The 15,966-nt window shown below is 37.4% G+C and overlaps 1 protein-coding gene across 2 annotated transcripts; it reads right to left on the minus strand.

The window, feature by feature from the left end:
* Positions 1-89: 89 nt before the first annotated feature.
* On the minus strand, positions 90-14,927 carry LOC104107372 (glycosyltransferase BC10-like). Of its 2 annotated transcripts, none has more exons than XM_009616156.4 (11): positions 14,758-14,927; positions 14,340-14,663; positions 14,115-14,231; positions 13,504-13,616; positions 12,627-12,698; positions 12,378-12,459; positions 4,651-4,731; positions 1,999-2,040; positions 1,304-1,363; positions 952-1,098; positions 90-560 (listed from the first exon to the last, which is right to left on the minus strand). In XM_009616156.4, the coding sequence occupies exons 2-11, from the start codon at positions 14,622-14,624 to the stop codon at positions 381-383; spliced, it is 1,179 nt and encodes a 392-aa protein (XP_009614451.1). In that variant the 5' UTR covers positions 14,625-14,663; positions 14,758-14,927; the 3' UTR covers positions 90-380. The 2 variants fall into 2 exon arrangements, with proteins under 2 accessions (XP_009614451.1, XP_009614452.1); XM_009616157.4 differs by having other exon boundaries at positions 13,504-13,604; positions 14,758-14,924.
* Between the last annotated feature and the right edge of the window lie 1,039 nt (positions 14,928-15,966).

Consider the following 15,966-nt stretch of genomic DNA (forward strand, 5'->3'; position numbering starts at 1 on the left):
GTTGAAATTGACAAAGAATGGACAAACTTTTATAAGCATCTTTGGGGAAGAAACTGGAAACAGAGGTATTTCCTGTCTCGAGACAATCATACAAAAATCAACCCTTGCTTTTCCCATTCGAAATATAATGTACTATGTGCCGAATGATAAAGAAAGAAAAGAATTCCTAGCATATTAGGCAGATACCAAGTAATGTGATTTTATCTACAGTACTAAGTCTTACATGAACCATACTACAATCAGCTTCCACCTGTCTATTTCCTATATCAGTAAGCTAGAGGTGTTGTAACACACGTAGGTTGTAATTCTATCAAGGGCAACTAATCCCCTCATCGAAGTATACTGTGAAGGTCAAAACTATTAAAAAGAGACTCATGAAATCACGGTGTTGAGTTCATTATGGAGGAGGCATCGAACTGAGAAACTACTCCTTCACTCAAGAGGCGCATTGCAGCCCCTCGTGAGAATTTCCTCGCAAACAAAAAACAGGGGACCAGAGTAGAATTATTCCGACACCACTCTGTTCTGTACTCAGTTTCATAGTAAACATTGTTGATATCCTGTAAAAATTGGAAGGGAGAAGTACAAAGCAATCAGTTCAGTAGGCAAGATATCTTGATGCAATAATAACTAGAGTTGAAACAAAAACAACTAGAGAAGTTGAATAAATGACTAACAAAAAATATTAAGAAAGAAAACAACTAAGGAAGTCAGAGAAGGGAAAAAAAGAAAAGCAAAGTTGAAGCAACAAAACCAACTGAGAAGGTCAAAGAAGAACCAAAAGGCAAAGCTGATAAAAGAAAACCAACGTGAAAGTCAACAAGGAAAACCAAAAAGGAAAGTTGAAGAAAGAGAAGTTGAAACTAATCCAAGATGAAAAATTAAACAGAGATGATCATAGCCAAATTCCTAAGCTAGAGAAAGCAGAATATTATACACATCCTATACTACCTTTATTCTCTTGATCTGTACAGGCCCAGCATCCGCATAGCTAAATGTAATAGGATGCCAACCCCTCTTCTCCATATTTGTCACAGATTCATTCCACTCTGTATAGGTTATCGTTCTACGTTCAAGTTCTCCTTCAAAACCATGCATCTGTAAAACAATTAAAAACTAGAACCTTTAGTCTCACAAGCAATCCACGAAGAGAATTCCTTGGAATATAAATTGAACACGACTACTTTGTGTGTGTTATCTACAAGAATGGAGTTCCAGGAAAAAAGATGTGTCGCAGAATCCTGAGAACACACAAGAAGAATAAAGATGGAAAGTAGCCTAGATAGATAAGTCTATTACTTACGGCCAATAATGTCTGCACATAGTGTTCATCTGGAATGCAGTTGTGCTGCTTTTGAAGTTTCTGCAAGGTTCATTGCAAGGTTAGAAGAAACAAATGTAACTTAAAAAATGAATGCTTGAGGAAACAAAAGAGTGAGCTAGCATGAATTTAAAAAATATAATGAATAGAGGCAAAGTCATAATCCCGTATGTCCGTACAAGATGTTTTCAGTGTGGCCTTTTTTTTTTTAATTTGCCATATATATATATATATATATATATATATATATATATATATGGGTAAGGTCTGCGTACACTCTACCCTCCCCAGACCCAACTAGTGGGATTCTACTGGGTTGTTGTTGTTGTTGTTGTTGTTGTTGTTGTGTGTGTGTGTGTGTGTTATATATATATATATATATATATATATATATATATATATAGCCTAAGGTGGTGTCCGCAACTTTGCACGTCATGAGGGCCACAAGGTGGTCAAGGATGTCGTTAAGCTGAGGCGACCGAGAAATCATTGGCATGGAGCCATGCCGGCGTGTGGTAGTGTTGGCATAAGAGTATGGTGCTGCAAAGGAGCACGCGCAAGACAAGGCAACCACGGAAGTGGACAAAAGAGCCCGAAAAATGTGTACAGTGGATCTCCTTTCCTCACATATTAATAGAGCCAAATGCATCTACTTTGCAGAAGGCACACTAACTTACCATATTCTTTTTCCCCTTACTGGCTTCCAGCGATGGACGTCTCTGCAAGATTAAGATCCTGAAGCTATTAGTTATCAGATAAATGAAGCATATTGGATATTGATATATGGTGCATCAACGTAAATCCACATTAACAGTTCCATTTAGAGAATGTAACTGGCAGTAATTATAAACTAAGGAAGGCATTATTCATAAAGCATGTTGAATCATCATGGGTTTAGTAAAAATGGGCTTTTAGGCTGTTGAGGCTAAGCAATCTATATATATATATATAATTGAGGGACATTGGCCAGGTGATGTGGCAGTCCTCATTGACCAGGAATTACATTTATCTAATTTCTCATTTTTTTAGTTTTCTCCTCTCATTTTAATAGGATACTCAATTATTAAATCTAAACAGTTAAGCTATTACAAATGAAAAGCACCGTTTCAGAATTTTCGGCAAACCAACCGTTACAAAGCAAAACTTTCACGTTTAAGTTCATCCAAACTATTAAGGTTTAATTTAATTGCACCTCTTTAATACTCCAAATAAAGAGGGATATATCAGTGTTTTAGAATCCTCCAGAAACAACTCAAACAAAAATTTACAAGTTCTCAATTTCAATGACGACAAGCAGGCCAGTGAAGATTAGAAACAGTCGTTTAAAATCTTCATGTTTTCAATTTCAAAGGCACCAAAGCAAACCAACATAGAAGGTAGGAAACTTCATCTTTGGTTAGTGATTGTTTTCATGTATGTCTAAATTAAATTTCTCTTACTCATCCCGGGCTTGTATTCGTTTTTCCATCTTGGTGTCACAATCGTCGGTTCAACTTTGGTTGATGTTTGACTTTATTAAATTCCTTTTTTTCATCCAGTGACCTATATTAGTTTTTACGTCTTTGCGTCACCATACTTGGAGATCGGTAGCATCATTATGTTTTGCCAAAGTAATGAACAATGAGCCCGAGTATGGAGATTTCGGGGAAACATTTTCCTCCTCTTCTATTCTTGCTTTCTATTTGGCTTATACGTAGTGTTTGTCCTGAGTGCGTTTTTTAGCAAAAATAGAATAGTGAAAAAAGAAAAATTGTGAAAATCACATTAGTCAAGAAAAGCAAAAACCAAGCAGAGATGCTTGCTCAACCTTTATATAGAAACTTTATTTTGTATCATCGCTGCACAAAGGAATAAGCAGAGTAGTTGAAAAGAAAGAAAGATAGTTGTTTTAAACTAGCAATCAAAAACTATCACCATTTTTCCCTGATCCTTTTCTGAGACAAAAAATCCAAAGAGTGACTAATTATAGAGATGTTGGAAGAATGGAAAGGGGTGGGTGGAATAGGATCCAAAGAGGCTTTATAGACAACAAACCATATAAATAAAGTAGGAAAACACATATGTTTTATATATTCTGGTCCTCAGTAGAAGTATTGTTGCTTGATATAAATCTTCCAATAACCAACCTATTCTCTCTTTTGTTTTTTTTTCCTCTGTACAATATTTGTGTTGTATTTTCGTCGCTTTGTTTCAATTCACATTCTAGCTCCATTAGCTAGAATTGCAAGCTAGAGAACACTTGTATAATGCTAAAGCATATCACATTTCACATAAATTCTTTTACTATATATCTCTTTAATGCTTCACTTTTTATAGATAATCGTGCTAAAGGGAGACAAAGGAACATAATGTCCCACCGTCACATAAAATCTCAAAAGCCCAAGCAATCTACCGCTGGTTTGATCCTCTATTTTTTTTGTTTTTTTTTTGTTGTTGTTGAATGTGTTAAGAATTAGCTCTCTTTTTTTCCACATTTTTCCTTTCATGTTAGTGGGAGGCCTGGAGCAATAAAACATGACATATTTTTGTTGAAGAGCTAGACCTCTAACACTCAAAATAATCCTATAAGTGGGATGAGAATACACATACTCATGTATATTTTAATGTTCTTCGGAAAGGCTGTGAGTGAGTATAGGTGAAGAAGTGGTAAGAACTTAACTCATGTTCAGTTTAAATGTAAAGGATTTCTTTTTTGCCTTCAAGACTTCAGCTCAGTTTGGACGTTAGGAATTTCCGTTACCTTCAAAAGGTCTATAATTTATTACGTGAAAATATAATATTCATGCATCTGCCAATATTTCAGCAAGTTTTGATTGCTATTAGCTATTGTTATCAATAAAAGAAAAACCAGCTAGCACTTCATATCTATTTTTTGCTAACTATGACTACCTTACTACCATCCTGATCCATCGTCACCCTTCTTCATGTTTCTTTATAGAAAAAAGGAGACATTGGAGCAATGAATCATGAGTTGATAAAGAATGCTATTGCCTTGATATCGATTGAACTGTTAATGCAGTTTTACCAGTTGTAGTAGGTTGTTTATCCATTATCATAGTTCATGGTAAGATTATGAATAAATAATTGGTTAGTAAAGATTGACTTTCTTTTATATGATACTATTATTTAATCTTATTTTAAATTCCTTTAAGATCGCGCAAAGCGCGAGCTAATTTACTAGTGCTTTTTATAACCCTGAAGCACCAATGCTTTATTAAGCATGTATACCTTAAACCTTATAGCACTAATCACTACGATTGCAAATTTTGCAGCATTTATTGACTAAAATATACTTGAAGATTAAAGAGGGAAGAGCATGCGATATGAACCTTGCAGAACATCTTGAAGACTCGAAGGACAGCATCATCATCTGCAACCACTTCCGCGTGCTTCCTGATTAAAGTGATCCACTGGACTAAAATGTCAAGTCAAAACTCATAAAAGCATATAGTAATGAATCATACTATCATGTCACCACAAAGCAGACAGCAGATTGTATTGATTTGAGATAATATAATTTTATGAAAACACCCGAGCTTCGAAAATTTAAGACTAGATTGGTTATAGGTACAAGAACAACTTTAACTTTAAAAGGAGAAAGAACTGCTGGATGAAACTAAAGATGCTTTTTTTTATTTATCAGAATCTAAAGATGACTTTTAAAGAGTAACAATAACTTGGGCGCCATAAATATCAGCAAAAGAATATTTCTTCTCATTGAGATTTGAGAACGACCTTTACAATTAATAGGTGATTAAAACATTTTATCAGGCAAAAACCAATCAATGCCTCTCACCTTTTTTTTTTGGATAAGGTAATCAATCCCCCTCACATTGATAGACAGTCATGCAATAAGTTAAGGAATTCAAGCCTTGATCTAACAAGAAGAAATTTTATGGGGTGTATGTTCATGCAGAGGCTAACTAATTCTTTTATCCACAGATGTAAGTTCAACAATGACCATCAAGCTGGCGGGTATTCCCTTCTGAGAAAAATCTTTAAACTTTTAATAGTTAAGTATATAGGTTGACATATTTCAAATTTATAGGTGCTTTTAGTTGAGCTTAAATGGAGAAGTCAGGATTCAAATAGCTAATCCCACTTGTTTGGGACGAAAGCATAATTGTTGTTGTCGTTTGTATCTGCATAAGTTTTTTGCAGACCTCTTTGATTCCTGATTCTTTTCACTTCTGCACATCCTTTTCCATTTTGTAGGAGTCGGTAAGTGCTTCTCGTCTTTGCTTCTTCTTTTTTTTAATAAGTATTAAGGAATTTTATTAGAAAAGGATCAGGACTAAGCTAGTGCAACAAAACAAAGTTACAAGTTGTGCAATTCCGTAATCATATCTAACAAGGCATCTATGTCCTGTACAAAGGCCAAGTTGCACCAAAAAGCTAATAAAGAAAACGCTCTAAGCTTTAGGCTAAGAATGTTTCTCTTGTTGCCTTCAAGAGGAGAACCAAGTTGCCATACCCAGCTTGTCTACACGCCTATACTCTATTTTTTTTTGAAAAAGGTAACAATTATATTCTTCAGCACCCATAAAACGGGGCTGGTATCTAATTTACAAGTACAGCCCCTGAAAATCTTACAGAGAATCAAAAAGGTCTAGTAGTGATTCTACATCACCTATCAATTGTTCTTTACACCAAAAGTGAAAAAGAGAAATACAAGAACTCTTGATTTTCTGTGTTGAACTGCTCTTGCCTTCAAAACATCTTGCATTCCTCTCCTTCCAAACTGTCCACCATATGCAAGCTGGAACAATCTTCCACCATTCCTTGTGACAGGTTCTTCCCCTAATACTGTTCCAGCTGCATATCAGGCCAATGGTGTCTTTGGGCATTACCCAAACAATACCAGCTAGTGCTATAAAGAGCTGCCAAAGTTGTCTAGTAATAACACAATATAAGAAAAGATGCTCATTGGTTTCTTCTTCCTGTTGACATAGAAAGCATGTAGAGCTGGTCTGAATACCTCTTCTTTGAAGAATTTCTAGAGTGAGGCAGGCTTTTCTTACCACTAACCATGAAAAGCAAATAACTTTGAATGGTGCTTTGATCTTCCAAATCTTTTTCCAAGGCCAAGGATAGTTGTGGTGTCCTCTGGATGATAGATAGTTGTATGCTGCCTTGACTGTAAATTTAGAGCCCTTGCCTCCTTTCCATGTAAGAGAATCCTCCGCCTCACTTAATCCTGCAAAACCTTCTAGCATTTTGAGAATCTCAGTAGCTCTAGTGACTTCCCAGTCATTGAGAAGCCTTCTGAAAATTAGGTTCCAGCCCTGGGAGCTCCAAGTTTCTTCTACTGTGGCATTAGGTGAAGTGGTGAGATTGAACAGATCAGGAAAAAGATCTTTCAATGCTCCATCAATCCAATCATCATGCCAAAATGATACCATCCTCCCATTTCCTATCCTAAAACCTGTGTTTGTTGTAAGCTCCTCCCATAGATTCCTGATGGCTTTCCAATTGCCAACTCCATAAGGAGTTCTCACTGGTTTGGTGCTCCAGTGTCCTGATTGCTCATACCTGCAGTTGGCAACTTGTCTCTATAAGGCTTGCTTCTCAGTGTTGAATCTCCATAACTATTTCATTAAGAGACTCTTGTTATGCAAACTTAAGTTTCTAATGCCTAGACCGCCAACTCTCTTGCTGGAGATGAGAGTGTTCCGGTTAACAAGATGGGAGCCTTTGGACTCCCTGTTGCCTTCCCAAATAAAGTTCCTTCTCAGTTGGTCAATTCTTCTCCTTACTTTGGCTGGGATAGAAAATAAGGACATGATGTAGGTGGGTAGGGAGTCCAGGACAGAGCTCACTAAAATGATCCTTCCCCCTAGGGATAAGTATTGTGCTTTCCACCTTGTAAGTCTCTTTTCACATTAATCAAGTACCCCTTCCCATATATCTGCAGCTTTGTTCTTGGAACCCAAAGATAATCCCAAATACTTAGTTGGTAAATTTCCTACTTCACAACCCAAAATGCCAGCTAGAATTGGACTGTTTGGAACTACATTAATAGGCACCAACATGCTCTTACTCCAGTTAACATGAAGACCTGAGATACCTTCAAAGACTGTGAGAAGCAGCCTCAAATGCATTAGCTGGGCAGGTTCAGCATCACAAAGAACCAGAGCATCATCTGCATACAAAAGATGCGAAATCTTCATGCTATTAATTATGTTCTGTACTTCAAATCCCTTCAAGCAACCACTGATAGTAGAGGCTCTCATCATGCTACTCAGCCCTTCCATGGCTAAAATAAAGAGGAAAGGAGATAGAGGGTCTCCTTGCCTTAAACCCCTCATTGAAGAGAAGAAGCTTTCAGGAAATCCATTAATCAAGACAGAATACTTCACTGTACTGATACAAAAGAAGATCCATTTAAGCCATTTATTCCCAAAACCCATAACTTTCAAAATATTGATCAGGTACCTCCAATTAACATGATCAAATGCCTTTTCGATATCTAGTTTGCAAATAATCACTGGTTTCTTCTCCTTCTGTATACTATCGACACATTCATTAGCTATGAGAGCAGCATCCATAATCTGTCTTCCCTTGATAAAAGCCACCTGATGCTTGTTCACAATTTTATCTATCACATTCTTAAGTCTTTCTGCTAGAGTCTTGGAAATAATCTTGTAGATGCCCCCAATCAGACTGGTCTGAAGTCTCTTAATTCCTTAGCTCCACTCTTCTTGGGTATAAGCGCCACGTAGGTGGCATTTAAACTCTTCTCAAAAATTCCCAGAGTGTGAAAATTGGCCATAGTTTGTAGGATGTCAACCTTCAGAAAATCCCAGCATGCAATGAAAAACCTCATCGAAAAACCATCAGGACCTGGCGCTTTTCTATAGCACATAGCTTTAAACTATGGAGAACTTCTTGTTCCTCAAAAGGTCTCTCCAGCCAACTTTGCTCCTCATCTGTAATTGAAGCAAAGTTCTGAGGAGTAAAGTTAGGCATCCATGCTTCTGTCTCAGAGTATAGTTGTTTACAAAATGAGATGATTTCTCCTTTAATTTCTACTGGTTCAGTGATTTCAATCACATTAATCTCCAACTTGTCTATGGTGTTGAATCTCCTATGTGCATTAGCCATCTTGTGAAAGAATTTGGTGTTCTTATCCCCCTGCTTTAACCATAGAATTCTAGATTTTTGCCTCCAGGAGGATTCTTCATATTTGGATATTTCCTCAAAATCCAAAGTAATATTGGCTTTTTGTATCAATTCATCATCAGTGAGATTTCTTTGTTCCTGCAAAACATCAAGAATGGTTAGTTGGTTCAAAAGCTCTGTCTTCCTCTTTGCTAGATCCCCAAAGTTAGTAGTATTCCACTCCTTTAGTTTAGCTTTCAGGAGTTTTAGCTTTGTTGCTAAAATAAAGTCTGGGTGTCCTTGTACTGCAAAAGATAGCCACCAAGCTTTAACCAGATCTTTGAAGCCAACCTCCAACCACCAATTTGCAAATTTAAAGTATGATGGTTTCCTTTGTTCCCAATCACCACAAGTTAGCTTAATAGGACAATGATCAGAAGTGATTCTTGGCAAAGTAGACTGTCTAATATTTCTAAAGTGTTCATCCCATTCAATGGAAAAAAGAAATCTATCAATTCTCGAAGCAATTCCCTGATTGTTCCCTTTGTTCAAAGTGAAAGAACCCCCAAAAAGTGGTGGATCTACTAACTGTAGATCATTGATTGCGTCAGAGAAATCTCTCATAGCTCTGGTGAGACGATGATCGTTGCTTCTTTCATTTGAGTGTCGGGTTGTGTTGAAATCCCCACAGACCACCCATGGCCCATTACAAAGTCCTCTTGAGGCTGCCAACTCCCACCATAAGTCTTGCCTCTCAATTCTGGAATTTGAGGCATATACCCCTGCGATGAACCATGAGAAATCTTGGCCTATTGCAGTCAATCTACAAGAGATACTCTGACTTCCAGAAATAATCAACTGCCCTTCTAATATCCTTTTATCCCACATGATAAGAATTCCCCCACTGGTACCAATGGCTTCAAGATTTACAAAATCCACCCATCTACTCCCCCATAAATGTCTACACGAGATATATCACCTTGTATCTTTGTTTCTTGAAGAACTACTACATCACATCTCCATTCATTAAGAGCAGTTTTAATAAGTCCCTGTGTCTCCCCATCATTCAATCCCCACACGTTCCATGATAGTATGTCGATCTTCATTAATCAACTTTGAGGGTGCCTCTCCCCCTGACCCTAGATTGTCCATCTTTATATTTAATGCCTGATTTTAACCTCTCTAATTGCTTCTGACCTTTTGGTTTTATTGCAGTGTTGCTTTGGGTAGTGATATCTTCCATCTTCTTATGCCTTCTACTGTCAATCTTCATGAATAAAGACATGGCATCCCCTTCACACCCTTCAAAATCAACCCCAAATTGCTTACTTAGTTTGAGAACACTCATATGCACCCACAGTGAAGCTTCTTCTTCCGCCCTTTGAATTTGCATGTCAATTGGAATAGCTTCTTCATCAATACATGCAGATGGATCCCCAAAAATAACCAATTGTTTGCTACCATCATCTGCATGCAATGAATCCCATTCTTTGATGCGTTGACCTCCCTGGACTGAGTGCAAGATTAGAGGAACCTGAGCCAAGTCCTCTTCGATGCCCAGAGTAGAGACGTTAGAAGGAGAAGAAGAATTGAGTTCCAAAAGCATAGGATCATAATAGTCTTCCTTCATCTCTTTCGTCTGCTCATTCGAAGACAGAAACATCGCTGCTTCCAAAGATGGCAATTGAGATTCAGAAATTTGCCTAATGTCTAAATTAATAATAGGCCCATTAGAGTCTTTAGAAGTTGGGCCATTAGAATCCTCATCAGCTGGGCCTTTAGAGATAGCCACATGTGGTCCCTCAAATTCTTGGATCTGCATCTGAAATAAAGGGTCAAAAGAATTGGGACCCACACTAATTAATTCCTCAACTTGGGTTGTTAGGGTTGGGTCTTTGCACCTACAATCAGATGATGGATCTGTCAAAATTGGGCCCACATGAATTAATTGTTTGTGGTCCGGAACTTCTTTTTGTTTAAAGAATTCAGCATCCACCTCACGTGACTCAGGCACATGTGTAAGTTTTTTAAAAATCTCCCCTTCATTCGATGTGCCCACGTGACCTAGGTACTGCTGCGCCGAATAAGTCCCATCTTCAAGGCTACCCTTATTAACCAATAGATCTTCTCTCCTCCCATCTACACTGGCAATCGGAGCAGCCATCACCGTCGCCGGAACTTCACACCATACAGGAATTTTGTATAAATACCCATCGTTGTCTACCTGTATATATCTCGGAACCTTACTTCCATCTCCCTTCACTTTGATTCTAGCCCAGTGTAAATGGTTTTTTAATGTTGTCTCCTCCTCCGTTTCAATCCAACCGCCACATTGATCACCTATTGCTTTGAAAACTTTCTGTGACCAGAGGTTAATGGGAAGACCCAGGAGCCTAATTCAAACCCAATTACGCTCCACTTCTTCAGGCCAACAACCAGTAGTAGGTTTCCACCATTCAAGGATCACTTTGGTCTTCTTCCAATGTCATTCACCTTTAAGAACATTTTCGGCATCCTTCGTTGAAGGTAGTTCAAACAAGAACTGAGAATCGTTCATCTCGTACACATTCACACCAAAGGTAGATTTCCATGTGTTACAGGCCCATCTCCTGATATCATTTAGCGTTGGAGTCTCCTTCGCAGGAGTCATAACTTTTCCAACTATGCACCTTCTCAGCACATCTTTATCCGATAATTCTAAACCCCCAGGGATGGTGACTTTGGAATTGTTGGATTTGATCGGAGAAGATTTCGTCCCTTCTGATGGCCATCTACTGGTTCTGATTACTTCGTTGTAGGACGACTCCCACTGTGGATTTCTGACAATAGGGACATTCTTCTCTTCTTCTGGGACATTTATGAACCTTTGTATCTTTTGAGCTATTATTCCCCACCCTGCCTTTAATGTAACTTCTGGTGTAATAATTACAGACCTGCTCTGCCCCTGTACAGCAATGAAACTGATGTACCTTCCATGTTCATTGTATTTAAGAGTGCAATAAAATTCTACATAGTGATCTTTCATATTCCACCTCCTTGTTGCCCTGCCATGCTCCTTTGAGGCCACATTAAATACCTCTACGACCCACTTCATGACTTTGAGGCTTGAGGCTTACAGTTGCTTTCCTCATCAGGTTCACGTTCAACCCAGTCGAACCAAACTTCAGACCTAGAACAATTTTTGGTAATGTCAAAGGATTTAAAACCAGCATGATAATAAATCCTGTCACTATCCATATTAATAGAATAACACGATTGGGGTTTAAACAATAATCACAGTAGGTGAGGGGGTGAATTCCGGTGGAGAATCACACCAGAAAAGGTTATTCTTCAGTCCTAGAAAGTAGGAAAGAGAAGTGTCTCGGTAAAGGTGCCTGGGAGCATTTTCAAAATTTCTCCTGATGGAAAATATAACTTTATTGGATGCTATGCAGCTGAAGTGGAACTGATTAAGTCGGCTTGCGAACATAATTTGGAGAAAAACTCAGCAGCTGAAGTGGAACTGATTTCTGTGCTTTGAATGCTCTCAATCAGACAACGAAGCTCATTAAATTGACTTTCTTCTTCAGCATGCTCTTGGAAAAAGGAGAGTCCTCCATCTACAGCAGGATATATGACCTTGTCCTCGGCAACACTGCCATAAGGTAAATCTAAAGGTTTAAGTTTCAGTTTGAAACAGGAACATAAAGCCCGCTCTTGATGTTGTGGATGTGAATTCTTATGTCAGCAACAGTAATTGCCCACATTACAGTTTCTAACGCCTACACTCTATTATATGCCTAGAATTTTGTTTTTCGGGAAATAAATGGACAAGTTTACTCCACGAGCGCACCTAAATAGGTTAATGAATTTCACAGTTAAGGTTGGCGCAATAATGATGTTCTTATACAACAATTTGAGGTGGTCCTATCAGTATATGTAAATCCCCATTTAACTAAGATGGAAGGGCAATTACCTGTGACCCTTTCCGCCATTTGCTCATTGGTATATAGGGTGACATCTTTGGGTTGTAGCGGGCTTCCTTTTTATCAAGAAAACTGGAAGACAAGTAGAACCTCATTCATTCACAGTTAACGCTAATAATATGAGAATGTGAAATGATTCATCGGTAATCCAACCAGATCCTCAAATCCTGAACGCAATTAAGGGGGTGATTCACTGCAGAAGGAAAGAAAAGAAAAAGAAAAAGCTATATCCAATCTACCTGTCAACAAAGCTCCTTGGAGAAGCCATCAAGTAGTTGTATATGTAGCTAAAGTTGTACAGTGGAACACAGCTGCAATATCAACCATTACACAATTAGAAAGGAATCTTAACAACAGGGCACAACCATAACTCAATAATTGGGTGAAACAAACAGAAGGAAAATGCATGGATAAAAAACTGAAAGACACTACATCTTGACATATGCTCTCTCGTGATTCATTAAGGAGAAGCCGAGAAGATAGGTTGCATAGACACTAGTCTCAAGTGCAATTGCATGCTGGACGATTTGCCCTACGTGTCTTGTTCTTATCCAACCATATCCATGTCTAATCAACATGCTAATGGATAAGCATCTGTGCTACGCATGTCTAGATAAGTTGTATAACTGTTTCTTATTCAATAGGAACCCAAATTCGTATAGCTCTACTGGAGTCTTGATATCTAACACAAGTATTAATATTGCCTCCAATGCAATTCAGATGACCCGGTTTAGAGTAGTGAGTTAACAAAACAGAAGTATGAATAGGTAAATGAGTTTGAGATGACCAATAAAAGAATTCCTCTTAGTTAGATATATACTCAAAAGGAATGCATGTATAGAGATTGATCGTCAAAAGAAACTTCAAAATAATATGAAGGATGTTTAGAAAGATAGTAGACTTTTCCATTTCAGGGAAAGAATCAAGTAAATTGGGGTGCACGAGAAAAGGGAAGTATAAAAAACCAGTTGGAGTGCAGATGGTAACAATAACTGAAGCAATTGCTGATCATGTCATGCATCAATAGCCGCACATGCATGCACACTAAGAAGCCACCTACACAGACTTATCTGAGAGATGTCATACATCCAGTGTTTGTTAAGTAAAAAAAAGTACCTGTCCGACAGGAGAACGAATCTTTGATTAGCTGGATCATCAAGCGCTGCCCCAAGTAATAATTTCTCGGCTTGGATCATACTTGATTCTCCCCAGGCTACCTGCAGGTCAATCTTAATATCAATCTGGTAAAGATATGAAAGTGATAGAAAGAGCAAAGGGGAGTGAATTAATAATACTACACTGTTAGATGAGAAATTATCTGATACAGGAAACATCACATCAAAGTTTAAAATTTTAAAAGGCAAATGATATTGAATTTTTAAGAGTCAAGAAAGTTGTACAAAATACAAACAGAATATGGGAATAATGTCAAACAATTTGGTACGTCGAAAAAGAGAAAAAGTGTCATAAAAATAGGGGTGGACGGATAACCAGAAACCAAAAATAGTTTCTAGGTTGGTGCAAGAATAATCTAAAAGAACTTAAGGTTTTAAATCTAAAAAACCAACATATTAGAAGAATTAGTGAACCTGCATGAAAAAGCTCATGTCACTAAGAAATGAAATCACTTCAATTACAAGAAAATACTAAAAAAGAACACAATGAAGATATAAATTTCTTTTTCTATTACAAACGTAGCAACAGAGTTAGCAAGTAACACCGCGTACCTTGGTGCTATTAGTCAATTGGCGGTTATAGAAGAAAGGCGATCTTGTAGTAGACTCATCAAACACAAAACCTGGCTCCGAATGTATATATATCGAGAAATTACCAGTCTCTGCATTCTGCATACACCAAAGAGATTATGGAAAAATTGAAAAAAACTTGATTCAGATTCTGAAACAGCCATTACGCACTAGTAAATTAAAAAATAACTTGAAAAATCATCTGACCTCGAAGAAACTTCCCCAAAGGAAATCGAGAGGCAAATTGCGACGGACTAGAAAGAGGAAAGCAACTTTAGGATTGCCGCTATAATCAACAACTCGAGATCTACGAGAAATTGAAGAAGTAGAAATAGAAGAAGAAAGTTCCGAATCGGAAAGAGAGTAGCTTTGGAGCTTCAAAAAAGCTAGCACGCAAAGAGTAAGAGAAACTATAACCACAAGTTTCCACCACAACCACAACACGTTTCGCACTGATATTCCGGCGGTCGCCGCCGGCGAATTCTTCTTCATAGGTTTGAATACTCTTTCCTCCTCTTCTTCCTTCTCCTCCTGAAATTGAAACAATTCAAATTTGCATCAGAATCGCACTTTCTCTAGCTGTGTGTGTATAAATACGTATATTTATGTGCGTGTACAACTGTACATTGAAGAGGTGGCGGTTGAAGGGAGAGACGACACCAATTGCTCTTTCCTTCTTTCTTTTTTCACAACCAAATTACAAGTATCTTGCTTCCCGTGCTTTGCCTTTTTGTTTTCTTCCTTTGTTGCACAGCTGTTCAGAAACCAAAAAAGGGGGAGATACTGACGACGTCGTTCCTCGCACCTTCTAACTTTCATTTCATAAATACAAGAAGAATATGGTCCTTGGCCTACAATTCTCCCATCTGTCTTATGTCCCACAGAATTGTGATTTCGTGTTCAAATGATATGTTTAATGTGCTCTAGATGATTAAAAACTGGGGAAAAATAACATTGAGCTAATATCACAATCAAACAAAATTCCTTAACATAATACTTAAAAGATTTCTAATTAAACTACTCTTAGGTTCACTTTCGAGAAGCATATATAGGTGGAGTTATTTCCAAACAATCGTAATTTGGAAATCTTTTATAGTTAGACAATATCAATTTTCTGACTATTTAATTCTTTTTAATCGGTAATTATGTATCATAAAATTATAATTTAGGACTTTTATATTTCAAGAATTAAATGTTGTAAGAAGGTGCATAACAATGGTATAAAAGGTATCCTTTTTTATTCGTCAACACTACTATAATTGAAACGTTTATAAATCCACAAACAACACTGTATAGAAAATGGTAAAGATAATGTATTCCATATGCATAAAAGGAATGAAACCATTATTGTTTGGTGGCTATTAACTTTCTATATGTCACGACCCAAAATCTCACCACAAGTACCGTAATAGCACTTAGTATCTAAAACTAAGTAAGCCGATTAAAATTACAATTCAAGCTAAAAAAAATTTACCTCCCAAGACTGGTAATACTGAATCACGAACTCTAACTGAATACATGAAATGATCTCAAGGATCAAATACTCAATACTGTTTGATTAATAATTAACAGTACAATAAAATGGAAAGACTCCAAGGGACTGCGACGACCAAGCAGCTCTACCTTGAATCATTGCGATCACATATTAATTTTGTCTGAGCCTGATATCTTCAATACCTGACTCTGCACAAAAATGTGAAGAAGTTTAGTATGAGTACACCACAATCGATACCCAGTAAGTATCAAGACTAACCTCAGTGGAGTAGTGACGAGGTACAGTCAAGACACTCACTAGTCTTATAACATGTGCAATATAGTATACAAAAATAATAGG

Source organism: Nicotiana tomentosiformis, chromosome 2 (assembly GCF_000390325.3).
Source record: "Nicotiana tomentosiformis chromosome 2, ASM39032v3, whole genome shotgun sequence".
Lineage (NCBI taxonomy): Eukaryota > Viridiplantae > Streptophyta > Magnoliopsida > Solanales > Solanaceae > Nicotiana > Nicotiana tomentosiformis.

Bases quoted from the DNA above. Each gene is read 5' to 3' on its own strand.
- LOC104107372 (XM_009616156.4), bottom strand. From the start codon at position 14,624: ATGAAGAAGAATTCGCCGGCGGCGACCGCCGGAATATCAGTGCGAAAC. The intron at 14,232-14,339 runs GTCAGATGATTT...TGGTGTATGCAG, and splicing joins TTTGGGGAAGTTTCTTCGAG to AATGCAGAGACTGGTAATTT. The intron at 1,099-1,303 runs GTAAGTAATAGA...ATTGTTTTACAG, and splicing joins ATGTGCAGACATTATTGGCC to ATGCATGGTTTTGAAGGAGA.